Raw genomic sequence first — 19929 nt, 5'->3', positions numbered from 1 at the left:
TCTGATGGGAATCAAATAGGAAAGTCAAGAACCGAATGAAGTGGAGGAGAAACTTCAACATCAGAAACCCTTAATTCACACACTTCAGATTCACACGGACAGCGATCTTCACCATGTGTTCGGAAAGGAATGAGTTTCATTTGTACAGGCAAACTTACGTACGCGTGACACAAATGTAAATATTGAAAATAGATCTTTCACATGCTCTCAGTGTGGGAAGAGTTTTACAAATAAAGAAACCTTTAATGCGCACATGAGAATTCACACTGAAGAAGAGACTTTCGGATGCCTCCAGTGTAGGAAGAGTTTCCCATGTGAAGAATATCTTAACAGGCTCATTAAAGTTCACACTGGAGAAAAGCCTTCCGCATGCTCTCAGTGTGGAAAAAGATTCACAGAGAAAGGAAGCTTTAAGATTCACATGACAATCCACACTGAAGAGAAACCTTATGAATGCTAACATTGTGGGAAGAGTTTTAGACGTAAAGGAGTGTTAAATAAGCACAAGAGAATTCACACTGGAGAAAAGCCTTACACATGTGACCAGTGTGGAAAGAGTTAGGCTCTTAAGGGTATAACTTGCACATGAGAACACACACTGGAGAAAAGCCATACCCTTGCTGTCTGTGTGGGAAGAGTTTCATACTTAAAGTAAACCTTAATTTGCACATGAGGCTTCACACTGGAGAGAGGCCTTTCGTATGCCATCATTGTGGGAAGACTTTCACATGGGCAAGAAGTCTCAAAGAACATGTATCATGCTTCGAGTCAGGATTTAAAGAGTTAGTTCACCCAGAAATGAATATTCTGTCATTAATTACTCACCCTCTTGTTCATCTTCAGAACACATAAGAAGATATTTTAGGTAATTATAGGAAAATATTAATAGGAAATACTATAGGAAATCCGAGAGCTTTCTATCCCTCCATTGGGAGCTAAGCAACTACTGTACCACATTCAAGGTTCAGAACGGTATAAAGACATTAAAGGGGTCATGACATGAGAAACCAAATTTGCCTTGATCTTTTGGTATATAAGAGGTCTTTGTACCATTAAAACGTCCTGCAAGTTTCATAGCTTAAGACGTCCTCCCCATTATAAACTAATCATTTATTTAATCAAGCTCTAAATACAGCTCGTTCTGGATTCATGGTAAGAAGTGACGTCACGGTACGAAGTGCAACGCAACTACGCTGAAAGCGCAAGACAACTACGCTCATTTCGTATCATTGTCGCGCCCGCGCGCCTCACAAGTGTTCAGTCGACGGACAGTGAGTGAGTGGGTCTGTGTACAGGGAAATTACGATGCCACGCAGATGTGCTGTTCTGGCTGTGGACAAACAACATCTTTGAATACGCTGCCGAAAGATCCAGACGTCCCAGTCACGGCAGTGTTAATTTAAGCGTTTGTTCTATACATTTGAAGGATGACTGTTTTGAGAACAAATCCCAAAATGATGCTGGCTTTGCCAGAAAACTGTTGCTCAAAGATAAGTCCGTGCCGACTATTCTGGGCTCAACAACAACGACGCAAACTGTAAGTAATGTATTTAAAACTTTAAACTACTTTTTAAATACGCTGAATCCGCAAATGTTCTGGCTGTGGGCGTTAATAATTGATGCATAGGCACTGACGTTAGCCAATCATAGCAGTGGGCGTTAACACTGAACTCTTAAAGGGGAAACACCCCAAAACAGACTGTTTGAATCAGAGGATGAGAAACAGGGTGGGAAAAGGTCATAAATCACTACATTTTAAAAGTTTTTTGTAAAAAAAACTATAGTAATACTATATTTGCACCTAAGGGAACATAATAATAAAATAAAATAAAAACATGTCATGACCCCTTTAATCTATGTGGCTCCAGTTGTTTAACATAAATTTGATCAAGCGGCGCAAGTGTTTTGCATGCACACACAAAAAAACATAATTTACCACTTTATTTAATGGAGAAAATATTGATTGTTGAATATTGTTTTGACTCGAGAGCTGACGTAGTTCCGTGAGCGCACTTTGGATAATATTATTATGTAAATAATAAAGCGGTAAATTTAGTTTTTTGCATAAGCAAAGCACTCGTGGGACTTTTACTTCATAAAATCGGAAGTTAAACAGCTGGAGTCGCATGGGTTACTTTAAAGATGGACCTTGAATGTGGTAGTTGCGTAGCTCCCAATAGAAGGGACAGAAAGCTCTCGGATTTCATCAAAAATAGTTTTCTTTATGTTCTGAAGATGAACAAAGGCCTTGCGGATTTGGAACGACATGAGAGTGAGTAATTAATGACAGAACTTTCTTTTTTGAGTGAACTAACCCTTTAACTCTTATTAAGATGGTACAAATTTAGGTTTACCGGTTACGGGCAGAAGCTCTTAAAACTCTTGAAATTTCATGCAAATGAGAAGCCTATTCTTTGGGGAAAGTGTTTAAAAGTAAACGAGAAAAAACAGTTTGAGTGCTCATGTCTGCTTGGAGTGTGTAAAGACTTTTTCAAGTACCAGTGACTTGAGAATCCTACAGGACAAAAACCTTACAAGTGCTCATATTGAGGAGGAAGATTGTAACCCATTAAGGATAACTGAAATGTGAACATGAGTACTGAAGAGAATCCATAATGATTTATAATATTTCAGTCAGTTTGCGATATAAATGTTGTGTCGTTAATGTGAAATTCAGTAAAACTCAAAGATGCCGTTTGTTTTTGTAAATAAAGATCTAGATGTATACACAGTGTAAGTTGTTAGCATGATGTTACTTCTGCTTGATTATACCACATATTTAGTCATTGAACTGAACTTTCATGAAAAGTGGTATAATTTTATAAAAAAATTTGTGTGTGTAAATGTTTCAAAACAATATGAAATTAACATGAACACTAAGACTGCATCTGAAAACATGTACTTATTTTGAACAAATACTTCCTTTGTGACCACTAAAAAAAAAGTATGGTGTGTATATACAGTATGAATGTGTGTAGTATGAAAGTAATCCGGACGTACATTCGCCATGTTGTCATTATCACGTGGCCTACCAGCGTCAGTTACGATGCTTCACTGTCAATCACAAATCCTGTCCTGTTGCCTCATGCGATTGTGTCCATCGTATGCACACTTCAGAATTTCAGTGGAAAAGTAGGGTATCCGGGTAGCTTTTGCCTACTAGTACTGAATACAGACGTACTACTCTTGTCACATACTGTTTTTCGCCTTCTGTATAGTAAAGAAGTATGCCATTTCGGATAGAACTTGACGTGTATTTTAAAGTTTTTATTTAATTTTTTTTATCTATAGATACTTTTTATGTAATTTATCATGACACCAAGTGATGTTATGTTAGCAATCATTGTTAATTCTCATTTGAGTTATAGCTAATGATGCTCTTTTACAGTGTTCATGTGGTTAAATGTGATTTATTGTTTCTGGTTTGTAATGTTGATCCTGATGACGGCAGTCTTTTCGCAGACCTCTATTCTGCATCTCTCACATATCAGTTAGCTTAGTAAAAAGGTGTGTTGATTGATTAGACTAGAGCACAGTCTGGTAATATCAATTTTCATGGTCAGTCAACTAAACTAGCAAAATCTGATTTAGGGTGTGTTCACACTTGTAATTCGGTTCTCTTGGTTCTTTTGAAACTGACCGTTCACACGGTCCTTTTTAACACCAAACTTAAAGATACAGAACTTTTTTACTTTTATGATGTTTATTTTGCGACTGAACTTGTCGAACATCCAAAATGCTGTTTGCTGGGCTAAATGTGCTCGCTGTATGTGTGTAGGTACATGTGATGGTATATGATGCAGCTGACAACTCATGAAAAGCTTATAAAATGTGTAAATTAGTCAAAACAGCAAACGAAGATCTGCTGCGAGGAGACGCGGTTCTGGTGCATGTACTGTGATATAGGACACATCGCGACTATGACGAGAAATAAAACAGGTATGCTTGAGCATTCTGTCCTTTTTAGGGTCACAACTTGTGACATCATGTCCTGTTTTTAGTTTGTTTACATGTCATTGGTCCATATTACATTTATATTTTAGTCGAACCGCACCAGAGTTAGTTTGAAAGTGGACTGAGTGTGTGCTCACACTTGACATGTTTGGTTTGATTAATTAAAAAAAAGATGGCATGCAGCGTTTCTACATGCACACTTATTCAAATAAACCACACTAACAGAGGAATCACAGCAAAGTTCGTTTTAATCTAACTAAACCTGGGTCCAGTATTTGTTAGTAAATGTAGTTGTATGTAAATATACAGCTTATTCTATAGCATACAAATCAATTTCATTATAAAAAGGAGAAAACAAAAGATAAAAATGTCAGGACAAAAAATATATAGTTTATACCTTTTACATATTGTATATTAGTATTATAAAAACATTTCATAAAAATAAAATAAGTGAGTGTTTCAAGTATGGTGGAAGAGTATGGGGTAGGAGTTTTATGTTTGTTCAAATGTACCCAAATAAATAAATACATCGACATTCCAATTATCTATCTGATATGCTACTATATTAACAGATTGTTTCTTTGATTCTAAAGGACTGGGAAATATTAGTGTTGGAAAGAGTGTGCAAAAAACAGATGCTGTGAAGCCACGCCTCCATAATATGACGCATCCGCATCCTCAACTGTGGCGTGACGTCATTAAAATGGCGGCATAGATTGGTAAACATTCAAGCCGGAGATATCAAGTAGGAATGTCCAGTTTCTGACTTTGAATGGAACTCATCTTTATTCCATACTCTAAAGTGCGTACATTATTTTAACTGCGTAACATTTACTTTTAGTCCGTAGTATAAGTATTCAGGCGCACGAACGTCACCGGTATTCTTATTCTGAACGTAAAGACACACTTCGCAACAAGCAGGAACAAACAAAATCTGGAATCTGTGACATACTGTTGAAAGATGGCGTTTATTAAGGAGGAGAGTGAAGGTACAAGTTATCCAGAAGCAAGCAGAATGAAAAATGAAGATTCGAAGGATAAAAGAGGTTTGTGTACATTCTTGATTCTTCACTAATGATTCCTGAACACATTTTCAGAGAACTTGTGTGACAAAGTGCTGGTGTGCGGTTAATTAATTAAGCCTTTATATACCATATATGTAAAAAAAATCGTCTCTAACAATAGCTTGAGTTACAGGGTTTAAAGATTGAGTAATAGTATGCTATTATTTACTTGGGATGCTGAAGAAACGCTGTTCCAAACCTGGGTGTCACAATATTAGTTTTTTATTTAAAATGTTTTGGTTTCAGAAAATCATGTGGTGATGGTTATGCACAAAATATGGGACATAGTCTAATATTAGGTTTCTGGTAATGAAAGTTGTTTTTAATTTTTTCAATAATGACTTAAACATTTATTCAATCGATTATGCCAAAACAGTCATACAGTAAAGGTGAGACAGACCAATATTAATGGGGTGATATAAAGACATATGATGATGTGTAAAATGTTAATAACATATATTTTTTTGTTAGATTATAGTTTGACAATATAGTTTAACAAGTGTCTAATGAAAAGGACACGTGCCAAGTTCTTGCGTTCATATGGTTTTGAAAAACTAGGCTATTATTTCAAGAAAAATGTCATTTGGTGTAACCATCAAGCAAAAAAATAATATCAATAGCTTAAATACAAAAACATCTTAATATTGTCATTGACCCATTTATTGGTTTCAAAACATTCACTCAATGTACGTCAGCCAGTTTACCAGATTTTGGAGGATGTACATTTAAAGAAATTCATAGGAAAAAAAAGACTAACGCATTTAAAATGCCTAATTAACATGAGCAACACAACTTTTATGATCGTAATAACGGTAGTATATAAAAACAGATACCAGGCTTATACAATTTATTTTCATATTTCACCATGTTTAAATAATATTTACAAGTTTGTATTTATTTTAGATCTAATGGAACTCAGAGGGGAACGTCAAGACCTGAATGAAGTGGAGGAGAAGCATCAAAATCAGAAAACTCATTTCGCAAGTGGAGAAAATGATATGAGCTGCTCGGAAACCGAACCAAATTCCTCACAAACATTAACAGAAGCCAACAAATCTTTCTCTTGCCCTCAGTGTGGAAAGATATTGACTACTAAAGGAAACCTGAAGGCACACATGAGAATTCATACTGGAGGGAATCCTTTCAACTGCACTCAGTGTGAGAAGAGTTTCCCATTTATGGGAAGACTTAAAATGCACATGAGAAGTCACACTGGAGAAAAGCCGTTCACCTGCCCCCAGTGTGGAAACAGTTACCAGTGTAAAACATACCTTAATCGGCACATGAGGATTCACAATGCGGAGAACCCTTTCTCCTGTGCGCAGTGTGGAAAGAGTTTTACTGCAAGACAAAACTTTAAACGTCACATGAGAATTCACACTGGAGAAAAGCCTTTCACCTGTTCTCATTGTAGGAAGAGTTTCCCATGTGAACAATATATGAAAAGGCACATGAAAGTTCACACTGGAGAAAAGCCTTTCAACTGCTCCCTGTGTGGACAAAGTTTCACAGTGAAAGGAAGCCTTAAGTATCACATGTCGATCCACACCGGAGAGAAACCGTTCACATGCCCTCAGTGTGGGAAGAGCTTTACACGGAGAGAAGCCTTTAAGACACACTTGAGAATTCACACTGGAGAAAAGCCGTTCAAATGCCGTCACTGCGAAGAGAGTTTCACGCATAAAGGAAGACTGCAGACGCACATGAGAATCCACACTGGAAAAAAGCCGTACACGTGCCTCCAGTGCGGGAAGGGTTTCACACGTAGAGGGACTTTTACTGCGCACATGAGAATTCACACTGGAGAGAAGCCCTTCAAATGTGAACAGTGTGGAGAGAGTTTCACACGTAAAGTAAGACTCAATACTCACATCAGAAACCACGCTGGAGAAAGACCTTTCTCGTGCCAGCAGTGCGAGAAGAGTTTCACACGGGCAAGAGGACTCAAAAATCACGCGTGCGCTCACTCGGTCTTGATTTGTGATCAGACTGGCACGAATTTCACGAATGAAAACGAGCCGTACTCGTGTTCACTGCGGGAAGCCCAGCAGAAAACACATATTGGTGTGCGTGCTCATGTGTGCTTGGAATGCGGGAAGGGCTTTTCTAGTACCAGTGATTTGGAAAGGCACCAGAGAGTCCATACTGGAGAAAGACCTTTCAAGTGCTCATATTGTGAAAAGTGTTTCACACAGTCAGGAAGCCTGACAACACATGAGAGGCTGCATACCGGAGAGAAGCCATTCCACTGCACATCATGTGGCAAGAGTTTCAATCGGTCATATACTCTAAAGATTCATGAAAGAATGCATTGCACAGATTTGTCGCAGTGAAAAAAATGCATGTGGTTTGCGAGGACGTGAATGGTATGTTGTTTGATATCAACATTCAGAAAAAGCTGATGGTTTCTCCCCCCCAAAAAAATTGAATCTGCATTTGTGTGAAGGTAAACTCATTTTATATATTAGATACAGAAATATCTTAATAGTTTTTAGGGAGTCACACACCACATGATATTTTATAACATGAACTAGCCTTGCCTTGTTATAAAAAGGTCAAATGATCTGATATTTTAGGAGACGTATTGACCTTGACACCTGAGGGGGATTGTATCGCCGTTGGGGATCTAATTTATTTATTCCCCCTCAACAGTGATCAATAGATGAATTTTTAAATGCTATCGATCCCGATCTGAATTCTGACGTGATGCAACGTGAATCATAATCGCACCGTGTTCGTTCTTTGGCCAGACTGAGCCTGGTTTCTCCCAAGGTTTTTTTCTCCATTCTGTCACCTGATGGAGTTTGGGTTCCTTGCCTCTGGCTTGCTTCGTCGTTGACACTTTAATTCACTTCAAAATGATAATTCTGTCATCATTTACTTACTTGAATCATTTATGTTGTTTCAATCCTGTTTGAATTTCTTTCTTCTGCTGAACACAAATTAAAGCTACACTGTGTAATTTAAGTTGATTCTTAGCAAAAAACACTTTGTTCTTTCAAAATTATATGACGCACTATGTACTCAACGTGTAGTGTATGAATTTTATACGTTTTGTTTGTCACTCAACTGATGCCCCTCCCCCCCCACCATGTATTTAAAGCTACACTGTGTATTTTTTTAAGTTGATTCTTAGCTAAAAACACGGTTCTTTCAAAATTATATGCGCTCATTAATGTATAATTACTTCTACCAACTAATCAAGTATTCTCGTAAGCGTAGAATCTGCCATTTATAATACATACGGGTGAGTCGCTCGAATGGTGGCAGCCATGTTGCGCCTCCATCTTGAAAATACATTAGCCAAAGAGGGACATACCTGGAAATTCAAGCTTCGCCTTTCACGTTTTTACACTCAGTGGCACCGTGACGAAAGCGAGGGGGGGATTACTCACGACTGCCGGCAGATTTGAAATAATAGGGCCACAGTATGAGTTAAAACTCCCTCGTGAATGGGAGTGGCTAGAAAGTAATATTCAGTTGGTAGTCATATACAATTTCACCGCTAGATGGAAGAAAATCCTACACAGTGTAGCTTTAAGATATTTTGAAGAATGTCGGTAACCAAACAGTCGATGGGCTCCATTGACTTCCATAGTCTTTTTTTTTCCTACTATGGAAGTCAATGGGGTCTGGTTACCGACATTTTTCAAAATATCTTTCTTTGTGTTCAGCAGAAGAGAGAAATTCATACAGGTTTGAAACAACTTGAGGATGAGTAAATGATGACAATTTTCATTTTGAAGTGAACTATCCCTTTAATATTCATCAATATTATTAATCTGACTGTACTGACGCTGTTGTATGAGAACTGAACTGAGCTGGACGATGACATAAGTTTTTTGCAGAACTTATTTATAGACTAAAGATTTATCATCTTTATAACGGAACTTCAGCTGAACAACAGCCAAAACGCATAATTTTTTCATCACTGTAAAGCTGCTTTGAAACAATCTGTATTGTATAAAGAGCTATATAAATAAATACAAATATATCACATAACTAATTAAAACGCTTCAACACGCATGTTTAGGCAACAATAAAATCAGAAATGGACTTTAACTCTCGGCGCTCGTGTGATGAAAGATGACACTGCGCTTTTAAGTTCTGATCCTGGTTCCAGTGGCCTTAATCCATGCCAGGCTTTTCAAAATGTCACAAAGCACAACAGTCACATAATAGTTTATTATTATTTCAACATGAATTCTACAGCTAGCCAAGTTGATGAAAAGTGAATTCAGAGCAGGAGACTACAGGAGCCACTGTTTTAGGATGGAGGTGAAGTCACATGCTGACTCAAGCGATGTGAGGCATATAGTCTATTTCTCCTTTGTGTTGAATAGCACGTTGTGCTATTGCGTTTTGTTATTTTGTATGAAATGTTGAAGTTTATGTCGAGTGGCGCTACGCATAGTTCTAAAACTCTTGTTTTATGCAGGCATGTTAAATTACCGTCTGTCGAACACGCTGGGATTTTTTTATTTTCTCATAACAGCAGAAAGAACTTAATACTCTGTCATTTTTGGTCGTACAGATAAGAGTGACATCATTCGAAACTGTAAATCTTATTTTATATAATTTGTATACACTCACAATAACAACAAAATGTTGTGCTTTTGTAAAATAAAGAAAACAAAAATTTGCTTTCTGCCGTCTCTGTCTCCTTTCTGAAGCGCGTGACAAAAATTAACCGAAACTTAGTTTACAGGTGAAACTGGAAAAATTAGAATATGGTGCAAAAGTTCATTTATTTCAGTAATTCAACTTAAAAGGTGAGACTAATATATTATATAGACTCATTACATGCAAAGTGAGATATATCAAGCAAGCCTTTATTTGTTAAAATGTTTATAATTATGGCTTACAGCTTATGAAAACCTTTTCACAATATTCTAATTTTGAATTTGGGGTTTTAAGCTGTAAGCCATAATCATCAAAATTATAACAAATAAAGGCTTGCTTGAAATATCTCACTTTGCATGTAATGAGTCTATATAATATATTAGTTTCACCTTTTAAGTTGAATTACTGAAATAAATGAACTTTTGCACCATATTCAAATTTTTCCAGTTTCACCTGTATATGTGCCTCAGCCACAATAATAATTATATCTATAAAAAGCTTGAAATGTGAAATTTAAATGAACGAATTCAAGTTGAAAACAAAAATTCTCTGATTATGTAATCCGTATGAAACCAACGAGCGGTAGAGGCATCTGCGCTACTGTTTTCACAAATCCTGTTTTGTTGTTCTGCACCATGTATGTGAATTTTATGTAGCGCAAAATGTTTTTTCAAATATTAATATTTGAACACAACTGTTTTCCCCTCTAAAAAAAACACAAATAAAAGATTATGCCAAACTAATTTTCTTTAAAAAATAAATAAATAAAAATCTCATTCTTTTAATGAGGCTTGTCTCGTCATTATGATTTCAGGACAGTTGTATCGACCAGCATTTTTTGACCCTAAAAATATTGAATGAACTATTTCTGATGAGCAGAATCTGCCATTTAAAAAGTGTAATCAAAACGTCTTGGGTCACAAAATAGAAAAAGTTTTCCTTAAGATGAAATGCGTTTCTTTTCACAATGTCAGAAGATTGATGTCATGCAAAGATTTTTTTTTAAAACATCTTAACCCTGAATGTCTTTAGAAAATAAATATTTTGTTACCTTGTCCTTTTTACCAAGTGTTCATGTCAGGTTATTTTTTGTCTCAAATTTTTCCAGAATTTTTGCTCGCAATATTGCGCATAAAATCTGCTCCACATTGTAGGCCTTCTTTACTCTGAGCGCTCATTCTGCAGGCAAAAACGGACAAAATTAGAAAAACTAGAGGAATTAAGGATTTTCTTTTATGGATTGACGCAGGGATGGCCAACTTCGGTCCTGGAGGGCCACAGTTCTGCAGAGTTTAGCTTCGGCCATGATAAAAACTCCTGTGCCTTGCTTTCTAGTAATCCTGAAGACATTGATTATCTTGTTCATGTGTGTTTAGGGTTGGAGGAGCTTCAGTAAACTCTGCTGGACAGCGGCCCTCCGGGACCGAAGTTGGCCATCCAGTGCCAAGTTTATTTTACGTTAGCAAAGATAAATCTCACTGATTTATTGTCATTCGTGTTATGTCTGTGCTCATGCACAGTGTAAATGTGATTTATGCTCTATGGATTGATATTAGATTAAGCTAGAATGAGATCTGGACTTTGATTTGGCCATTGCAAAATACTCTTTCATTCTTCCTAGCGATTTCTTAGTAAATTTGTAAAAAAAAAAAAAAAAAAAAAAGGTGTTGAGAGTGTCGCTATAGACAGACCATATGGAGACAAACAAGTGAAGTATGTTTTTCCGGCATTGTTTGCGACGGCAAGTGGTGTGAAATATCCCTTGTTGAACGAAGCCTCGGGATTGTGTTCATGCCAGGTGTGTGTGAGCTCAACCTGTGAATCTCTCCGTGTGAGAATGAGAGAGGGAAACAAAGATGGATGGTGTCACACAGCAATATTAAGTAATATTAACTTGAGGATAATTGCTGTTTTTTTAACTGCACTAAAAATGTGCGGCAAACGTAATATTTAAACAAAGGCCATAGCATTCATAGAGTGCTTCATAATGTGTTTAATCTTTTGGCCAGATGAGAACTCACTATGGTAATCTAATGGTTTTGTTCTTTGTCACTGTCGCCTTTGGCTTGCTCAATTGGGGTTTAAAAGACGATTAATATGAAAAAAACTGATGAACTTGCCACTGTTATTTGACTGAACTGACTTGATCTGAATAATGACACTATTATCTTCAGTAGAGCTGCTTTAAAACTGAAATTGGATTTTTTTTTTATATATATATATATATATAATTGTTTCATTAGTGCAGTTACTTTATTGTTTATTACTGTGAAGCTGCTTTGAAACAATCTGTAAAGGGCTATATGAATCAAATAAAAAGCAAATGAAAGATTCAATTTACCAAACTGCATTGTTTAAAACTTATTATTTGAGTTGTTTATAGTTGTTGTTGTTGTTTTTTAAATTACATACTTGTAATATTGAAAATAAAACATACAACCCTGTCCATGAAAGAAAAGAAAACAAAAATGATTTAGATTATTTTTCAATATGATAAAACATTTATTAATCTTATTTTTCCTGAGTGCAGACTAATGTGGGGAAAAATGAAGCCAGCTGCAATGAAAATTGACAATAATAATACAGTCTGAATACTTTCTGAATGTACTGTATTTAACGGAAAGACAAAAAAAAACATATTTGCTTTCAGTGAACCACTTTTCTTTGAGAATGTTTCCAAAAGAAGGTTTCATCAGATTCATCTTTGCTAATTTTTGAGAGATTTCTTCAGCCGTTTGGTTAAAGATGTCTGACTAAGATTACTAACAGCACTCTCGCATACAAGGAAATAAATAAACCCAAAATAGACATTTCCATGGCGACACAGAGTTTGGTTTAATGAACTGTCACTAATAGCTTCCTGTTTATGACTTACACCGATTTGTACGTACAATTCCCAACACAGCCTCCGACGTGCTTTCTGCCATCTCCCTCAGTGATCAACATCACAGGCGGTGTCACTGCCACTGAAACCACTAGTGTGGACACACTGTGACCCACTGACAGGCACTATTCTGGCAGTGAAGCGCCAGCACCGTCCTATTCAGTGGCAATATGAACGTCAAGAGCTTTGTTCTGCACTCATGCCTGGCCGAGTAAAAGAGAAAAAGTCCTTACGAGTGGAGAAAGTGGTGTGTGTTTTTGTGCTCTGTCTTTATTTACCAGTGAAACACAGTGCACTTAGGATATGAGACACTCAAGGCCTTTATTACAGCTTTAACCATGGTGAAATCATGACTTACTGCTTTTATGTAAAGGCGACAACAGTAATGTGACAAAAAAAAAATTTGTTTGTATATTAAATATTTATAAGTCTTATTACACTTAAAATAATAGCAAAAACAAACTAAGTGATCTGGTCACGTGTCTCTGAAACATGATGTTTTAATTTCCACAGTACTGTACACTCAAAAAAATTACTCTTTGAATGAACATAACAAAATCATGGAAAGGATTTCCACATGATTAACTTGTTACTTTATCCTCTACAGTAAAAGACCTGGGTGTTATACTAGACCGCAACTTGTCTTTTGAAAATCATATTTCAAATGTCACAAGAACAGCCTTTTTCCACCTTAGAAACATTGCTAAGCTACGTAATATGCTATCAGTTTCTGATGCAGAAAAGTTAGTTCATGCATTCATGACCTCGAGACTAGATTACTGTAATGCTCTATTAGCTGGTTGTCCTGCATCCTCAGTAAACAAGCTACAGTTAGTCCAAAATGCAGCTGCTAGAGTTCTTACTAGGTCAAGAAAATATGATCATATAACACCAATTTTATCATCTCTACACTGGTTACCTATTAAGTTCCGTATCAATTACAAAGTATTGTTACTGACCTATAAAGCCCTAAATGGTTTAGCTCCTGTGTATTTAAGAGATCTTCTATCGCCATATATTCCATCGCGCTCTTTAAGATCGCTAAATTCGAGGCTTCTGGTCGTACCTAGGATATCTAAGTCCACTAAAGGAGGGAGGGCGTTTTCACATCTAGCTCCTAAACTCTGGAATAGCCTTCCTGATACTGTCCGAGGCTCAGACTCGCTCTCCCAGTTTAAAACTAGATTAAAGACGCATCTCTTTAGCCAAGCATTCACATGATGCATCTCATACCTTTTATACTACAGTTAAATCAGATCAAATGCATTCATATTAAGAACAGCAGCTACGCTAATTATTTCCCATCTGCCTTTTTTGTTGTTATCTCGGGACGCCTGTCCCGAGATAACTCAAATAGAGTTTGTCAGCTCCAGTTAGTATCCAGCCTCTCATGGAGACTTCAGATGCCCCAACGCCTGTGATGAGACGACTCGACGCCTGTGAAGAGACGACCCAACGCCGGCAATATGTTATGCCCTAAATTTCATGATTAACTAACTGTATTTTTGTATGTATATTTTTGAAATGCATTTTCTGTAAAGCTGCTTTGAAACAATGTGTATTGTGAAAAGCGCTATACAAATAAACTTGAATTGAATTGAATTGCTTTATTTCAGCATTATGCAATTCAGTTATTCCAATTTAATGTACTTACATTGGGTCAACTTAATTTATTAAGGTTGATTCAACTTAGTTACTGTGGTTTGGCACAGCTTAATTTAATAGTGTCAGCCCAACTAATTTTAAGGTTTTCTGACATGATTCAAGAGTTTTTTATTTTCAATCATCCATTAATATTTCATTTATTTTAGTGACACAATATTAAATCGATAGACTATATAGCTAGCTATTTGCTAGCAGTAGCACATGTTAGTAAATGCTAGGATTTACATGCTCCTTCAACCAAAGCAGATAAACATTACTGAATCAGTCCACAGCCAAACAAAATGCTCCACTCTTCTCCACAATGGTAACCCACTGTAATTTAAATAGTTCTAATAATTCCAATGTATTTGAACATTAAACACAATTACACACTATCAAGTCTTCCCCTTTTCTAATTTTCTCAAAAAACATAAAATAACACTTAATTTGAACATTTATTCTTGTCATAGAGATTTGGTAATTTCATATGTTGATTGACAACCTATCCAGGGAATAGAATAGCTGAGAGTGAGAGGGGGCGGGACTTGAAAATCCATGCCAGATACTGAGGAAGTGAGACTGGGTCTGTGCTGCATCTGATAAATAAATAAGTTCTTAGCAACAAAGTCGTTGTAAGTGAGACTTATTTGACATGGTGTCAGAAGTTGTGGAGAAATAGAAATGGCGAAATTCGCTCCACCCACGAACTTCACCTTTGATAGACCTCAAGAATGGGCCGCATGGCGACAACGTTTCACGAGGTACAGAATAGCCACGAAGCTAAAGGAGGAGGATGGCGAGGTACAAGTGAGTACCCTTATATATGCCATGGGACCAGAGGCAGAAAACATATTCAGCTCGTTCACGTTTGAGAGAGACGAGCATAAAAAAGACTTTGACGTCGTGCTGAATAAGTTTAATGACTATTTCATCCCGAAAAAGAACGTCATCCACGAGAGGGCGTGCTTTTACCAACGCACACAAAGGCCGGGAGAAAAGGCAGAGATGTTCATCCGTGCACTCTACGAATTAGCAGAGAGTTGTGACTTCGGTGCCCAGAAAACAGAGAACATCAGAGATAAGCTTGTGGTTGGCATCAAAGATAAAGAGCTTTCAAGAAAGTTGCAGCTGATGACAGACCTTACCTTAGACACGGCGGTGCTGATGGTGAGGCAGGCGGAGGACATCGCCCAGCAGGTGAGCCAACAGGAGGAAGGTGCACCAAGCAGTGTTCAGGAGGTTACACGCAGACGACCTGAAAGAAGGGGAAGATGGGATGAAAAGAAGCCAGCGAGAGAAAAAAATTATAGAATGACCGGCGGCGGCAGTTGCGGAAAGTGTGGAAAAACGAAACATCACTATAAGGAAAAATGCCCCGCAGCAGAAACTGAGTGTCGAAAATGTAAAAAGAAAGGACACTGGGAGCGTATGTGTTACTCAAGAGCAGTTAATGAAGTAATAAGAGGAGCACACACACAGGCAAGTGATGACGATTCATATTACCTGGGAACGGTAAGCAAAACTGGGACCGACGACACAGAGACTTGGTTTGTGAAATTGAACGTGCAAGGCTCGCGAGTAAAATTTAAAATTGATACCGGAGCTGACGTAACCGTTATGAATGAAGAGACTTTTAACTCGCTTGGAAGTAAAGCGAAGTTGAGTCAGACACACGCGAAATATGACAGTCCGGGTGGTAGGATAAATTGTTTGGGACAATTTGAAACGACCACGGAGTACAAAGACAAAAAGTTCAAGTTCACAATTCACGTCATGGAGGGTGACACCGTGAACAATTTGCTAAGCAGAGAACAAGCAGTAGAGATGGGCTTAGTGAAAAGAATAGAGCAAGTCAGCGCAGCATTCGGTGAACAGGGAACAATGAGAACCGAGCCTGTTAAAATAAATCTAAAAGAGAATGTAGAGCCATACGCAGTCCACACCGCGAGAAGAGTGCCTATACCATTACTCCCCAAAGTTAAGGCCGAACTCCAACGAATGGAGGAGAACGGAGTCATTGAAAAAATAACGCAACCAACAGACTGGTGCGCGCCGATGGTACCAGTGATGAAACCTAACGGGAAAGTGCGCATCTGCGTTGACTTGAAAAAGCTGAACGAAAATGTAAAAAGGGAACGGTACATCCTACCCACGACTGATGAAATTCTTGCCAAACTGGCCGGGTCCACAATATTCTCTTCGTTGGATGCCGCAAGCGGGTTTTGGCAAATTCCCCTACATAGTGAGAGCAGTCTTCTCACTACATTCATAACGCCGTTTGCTAGATATTGTTTCAAGCGCTTACCATTCGGCATTAGCATTGCGCCAGAAATATTTCAGCGCAAAATGAACGAACTCCTAGGAGGCTTAGAGGGAGTTGCGGTCTACATGGACGATCTAATCATTCACGGCGAAACCCAAGAACAGCACGACGAGCATCTGAGGCGCGTTCTGGAGAGGATAGAGCGCGCAGGACTCAAGCTCAACAAAGAAAAGTGTATCTTCAGACAGAAAGAGCTTTCTTTCCTGGGGCACGTCATAGACGAGAGAGGAGTCAGGCCCGACCCGGGGAAAGTAAGGGCTATTTCAGAGCTGCAAGCCCCAAGAAATGTGAGTGAACTGAAACGGGTCCTGGGGATGATAAACTACATGGGACGCTACATTCCAGATTTGGCGACAGAGGGCGGGCCGCTGTTTGATTTATTAAAAGGGACTGTAGCATGGACATGGGACCAGTCGCAAGAAAGCGCATTTCAAAAGCTTAAAGAAACTCTAATGACTGCACCTGTTCTCGCGTACTACGATTCAGGAAAACCCACGGCGGTGTCAGCAGACGCGAGTAGCTATGGGCTGGGAGGAGTCTTGCTACAGCTGCACGGAGACAGCTGGAAGCCGGTGGCATATTGTTCGAGGAGGTTAAATGAGGCGGAAACCAGGTACGCGCAGATTGAAAAAGAATGTTTGGCCGGGGTCTGGGCATGCGAGAGATTTGAGAAGTATCTCATAGGCCTGGATAGATTTCGCCTTATTACAGACCACAAACCCCTCGTACCATTGATCAATAAAAAAGACTTGGACACAGTACCGATACGCTGTCAAAGACTTTTAATGAGACTGATGCGATTCGCAGTGACCGCAGAATACGCACCTGGGAAGACATTGGTAGTAGCTGATACACTGTCGAGAAGTCCAATAGGCGATGATGCACCGAGCAGTAGGCCTACAGCGAACGAGATAGCCTGTTACGTAGACGCAGTCATTGCCAGCTTGCCCGTGTCACAGTCAAAGTTGAGCCTGATCGCAACAGCGACTGAAAGAGATGAACAATTACAACTAGTGAGTAAGTTCATTAAGCAGGGATGGCCAGAGCACGTAAGAAACGTACCGGAAGGTATTAGAGACTATTTTTCAGTGAAAGATGCGCTGTCAATAAGTGAAGGACTGATAATTCTGGGCAGACGCATTTGTATTCCAAGTGAACTGAGACAGGAAATCCTTGAGCGAATCCACGAAGGCCATCTAGGGTTGTCAAAATGCAGAGAAAGGGCAAATTCATCCGTATGGTGGCCTGGTATATCATCGGATATAAATAACAAAATTGACTTGTGTATGTTCTGTCGCGAAAACAGGAAGACACAAAGGAAAGAGCCACTGAAGTCAACCCCGCTACCTGACAGACCATGGCAGCGCGTGGCTATAGACATTTGCGAGAACAAGGGCCAGATGTATCTGATTGTTTCGGATTATTACTCACGCTTCATAGAGATTCTTCATCTGCCAAAGACAACAACGGCGCAGGTGATAAACAAACTGCAAGCTACGTTTGCGAGATTTGGAATACCGGAGCAGATCATGAGTGATAACGGTCCGCAATTTACTAGTGAGGCATGGACTTCATTTAAGGTAAAATATGACTTTGAACATGTCACATCGAGCCCGCACAACCCGCAAGCAAACGGGCATGCCGAGCGCGCGGTCCAAGTAGCCAAACGCATCCTCAGACAGGACGACCCGATCCTCGCTTTGATGTGTTACCGCGCAACACCCCATTCATCTACAGGGGTAAGTCCTGCCGAATTGTTGATGGGCAGAAAAATTCGTACCACGCTGCCTACGTTAAAGAAAAACCTGCAGCCAAAGTGGCCAAATAGACTGATGGTGAGAGAAAGAGACGCTTTGGCTAAAACAAAACAAGCCTTCTACTTCAATCGGAGACACGGAGTGCGGGAATTACCTGAGTTGAAGCCAGACGATGCGGTGCTGATGAAACTGGACGGGGAAAAGTCGTGGAAAGGTCCAGTGCAGGTCAAAACGCAAGAGAGTGCACCGCGCTCATTCGTGGTGCAGGCTCCAAAAGGGGAAGGAGAAATGAGGCGGAACCGCAGACATCTGCAGAAAGTGCCTGCAGAATATCCAAGTGCTGATAATAACTGCGAAACAACAGTGAAGAGCCCGCAGGCGCTTGAAAAACTGCACATCAGCAACGCGGATCAGCCAGTGTCGCAGACACCGAGTGAAACACAAGGAGTGACTGTGACCAGATCCGGCAGAGTAATAAAACCAACTGTCAAACTGAATTTATAGTTAAAAGTCAATTGAAACTCTATGCACGTTGAATGTGTAGTGGATGTGAGTTATTCATCTGAAACTAATGCAATGTTAAATGTTTATTTGATAAAAGAGAAACTGTCAAATGTTTAAAATGTTCATTATAGTTAAAAATGAATAGCTAGTTAGAAACAAAGAATTACGGTTACAACAATGTGTTTCTCTAGGAAAAGTTAAAGGGGGAGGTGTCATAGAGATTTGGTAATTTCATATGTTGATTGACAACCTATCCAGGGAATAGAATAGCTGAGAGTGAGAGGGGGCGGGACTTGAAAATCCATGCCAGATACTGAGGAAGTGAGACTGGGTCTGTGCTGCATCTGATAAATAAATAAGTTCTTAGCAACAAAGTCGTTGTAAGTGAGACTTATTTGACAATTCTCTCTTAATTTAACCATATGCAAAGCATGCTGGGAACTAACAAGCACCGCCCAGTTTCAGTTAATGCAACACAAATCATTCAGGTAATCCAACTCAAACGGATTAAGTACATTTAAATTTTATATTTAAGCAGATTGAACACAATCAAATTAAGTTAGGGCAAAATGGCAGTTGGCGTCGCACTATACTGCCCCCCTCTGGATGTAAGATTGTTTTTTTACTTAACATAAATGGTTTGTGTTTAGACAACACGTTAGGATTTTGTACTGTTAAGATGAGACATAATTACGTGGACCTTAATAGAAAAAAACATTTCAAGTCAACAAACACAATTATTATAAGTAAACTAAATATAAATATATTATGTAAAGTGCACAACCTTTCTAGTTCATTTTTTTGAGTGTAGCTTTGCAGGAAGGTTTTTTCAAGCATCTTGGATTATTTGCCAGTTCTTCTGGATCTCAGTGTTGTCTTATTCTTCATGTAATCCCAGACGGACTCGATGATGGTGGGATCAGATCATACCGGCTGTTGTCAGACTCATACATACAAAAATCATGAAAATCATTATTACAATTGTAAACAATTGGAATGTTTTAAAATGTAAACTGATATTTCCTACTGTCACACTACAGCAAAATATATAAATAACTGGCTTAAAACCTTTCTTTTTTCTTGCCTAATCTGCCTCGGACTTTTGCACAGTACTGTATGTGTGAACCCATGAAATAAGTTATGTATATTAAACGGGTAGTTGATTATGATTTCACT

General features: G+C 38.6%; 1 protein-coding gene and 1 long non-coding RNA gene across 2 annotated transcripts in view; one reads left to right on the top strand and one right to left on the bottom strand.

Moving 5' to 3' along the window:
* Positions 1 to 19929, bottom strand: part of LOC307002987 — a 165915-nt gene that overhangs the window by 99802 nt on the left and 46184 nt on the right. The gene's annotated exons all lie outside the window — the stretch shown is intronic.
* On the top strand, positions 4641 to 9638 carry LOC307003424 (uncharacterized protein). Its single transcript, XM_079621787.1, has 2 exons — positions 4641 to 5000; positions 5922 to 9638. The coding sequence occupies exons 1-2, from the start codon at positions 4916 to 4918 to the stop codon at positions 7349 to 7351; spliced, it is 1515 nt and encodes a 504-aa protein (XP_079477913.1). The 5' UTR covers positions 4641 to 4915; the 3' UTR covers positions 7352 to 9638.

The sequence above is a fragment of the Phoxinus phoxinus genome (genome assembly GCF_949152265.1).
Source record: "Phoxinus phoxinus genome assembly, chromosome: 8".
NCBI classification, from domain to species: domain Eukaryota; kingdom Metazoa; phylum Chordata; class Actinopteri; order Cypriniformes; family Leuciscidae; genus Phoxinus; species Phoxinus phoxinus.
Note: the sequence above shows the minus strand (reverse complement) of the source record. Positions and strands in the feature narration are given on the sequence as shown.

Bases quoted from the DNA above. Each gene is read 5' to 3' on its own strand.
- LOC307003424 (XM_079621787.1), top strand. From the start codon at position 4,916: ATGGCGTTTATTAAGGAGGAGAGTGAAGGTACAAGTTATCCAGAAGCA. The intron at 5,001-5,921 runs GTTTGTGTACAT...TATTTATTTTAG, and splicing joins AGATTCGAAGGATAAAAGAG to ATCTAATGGAACTCAGAGGG.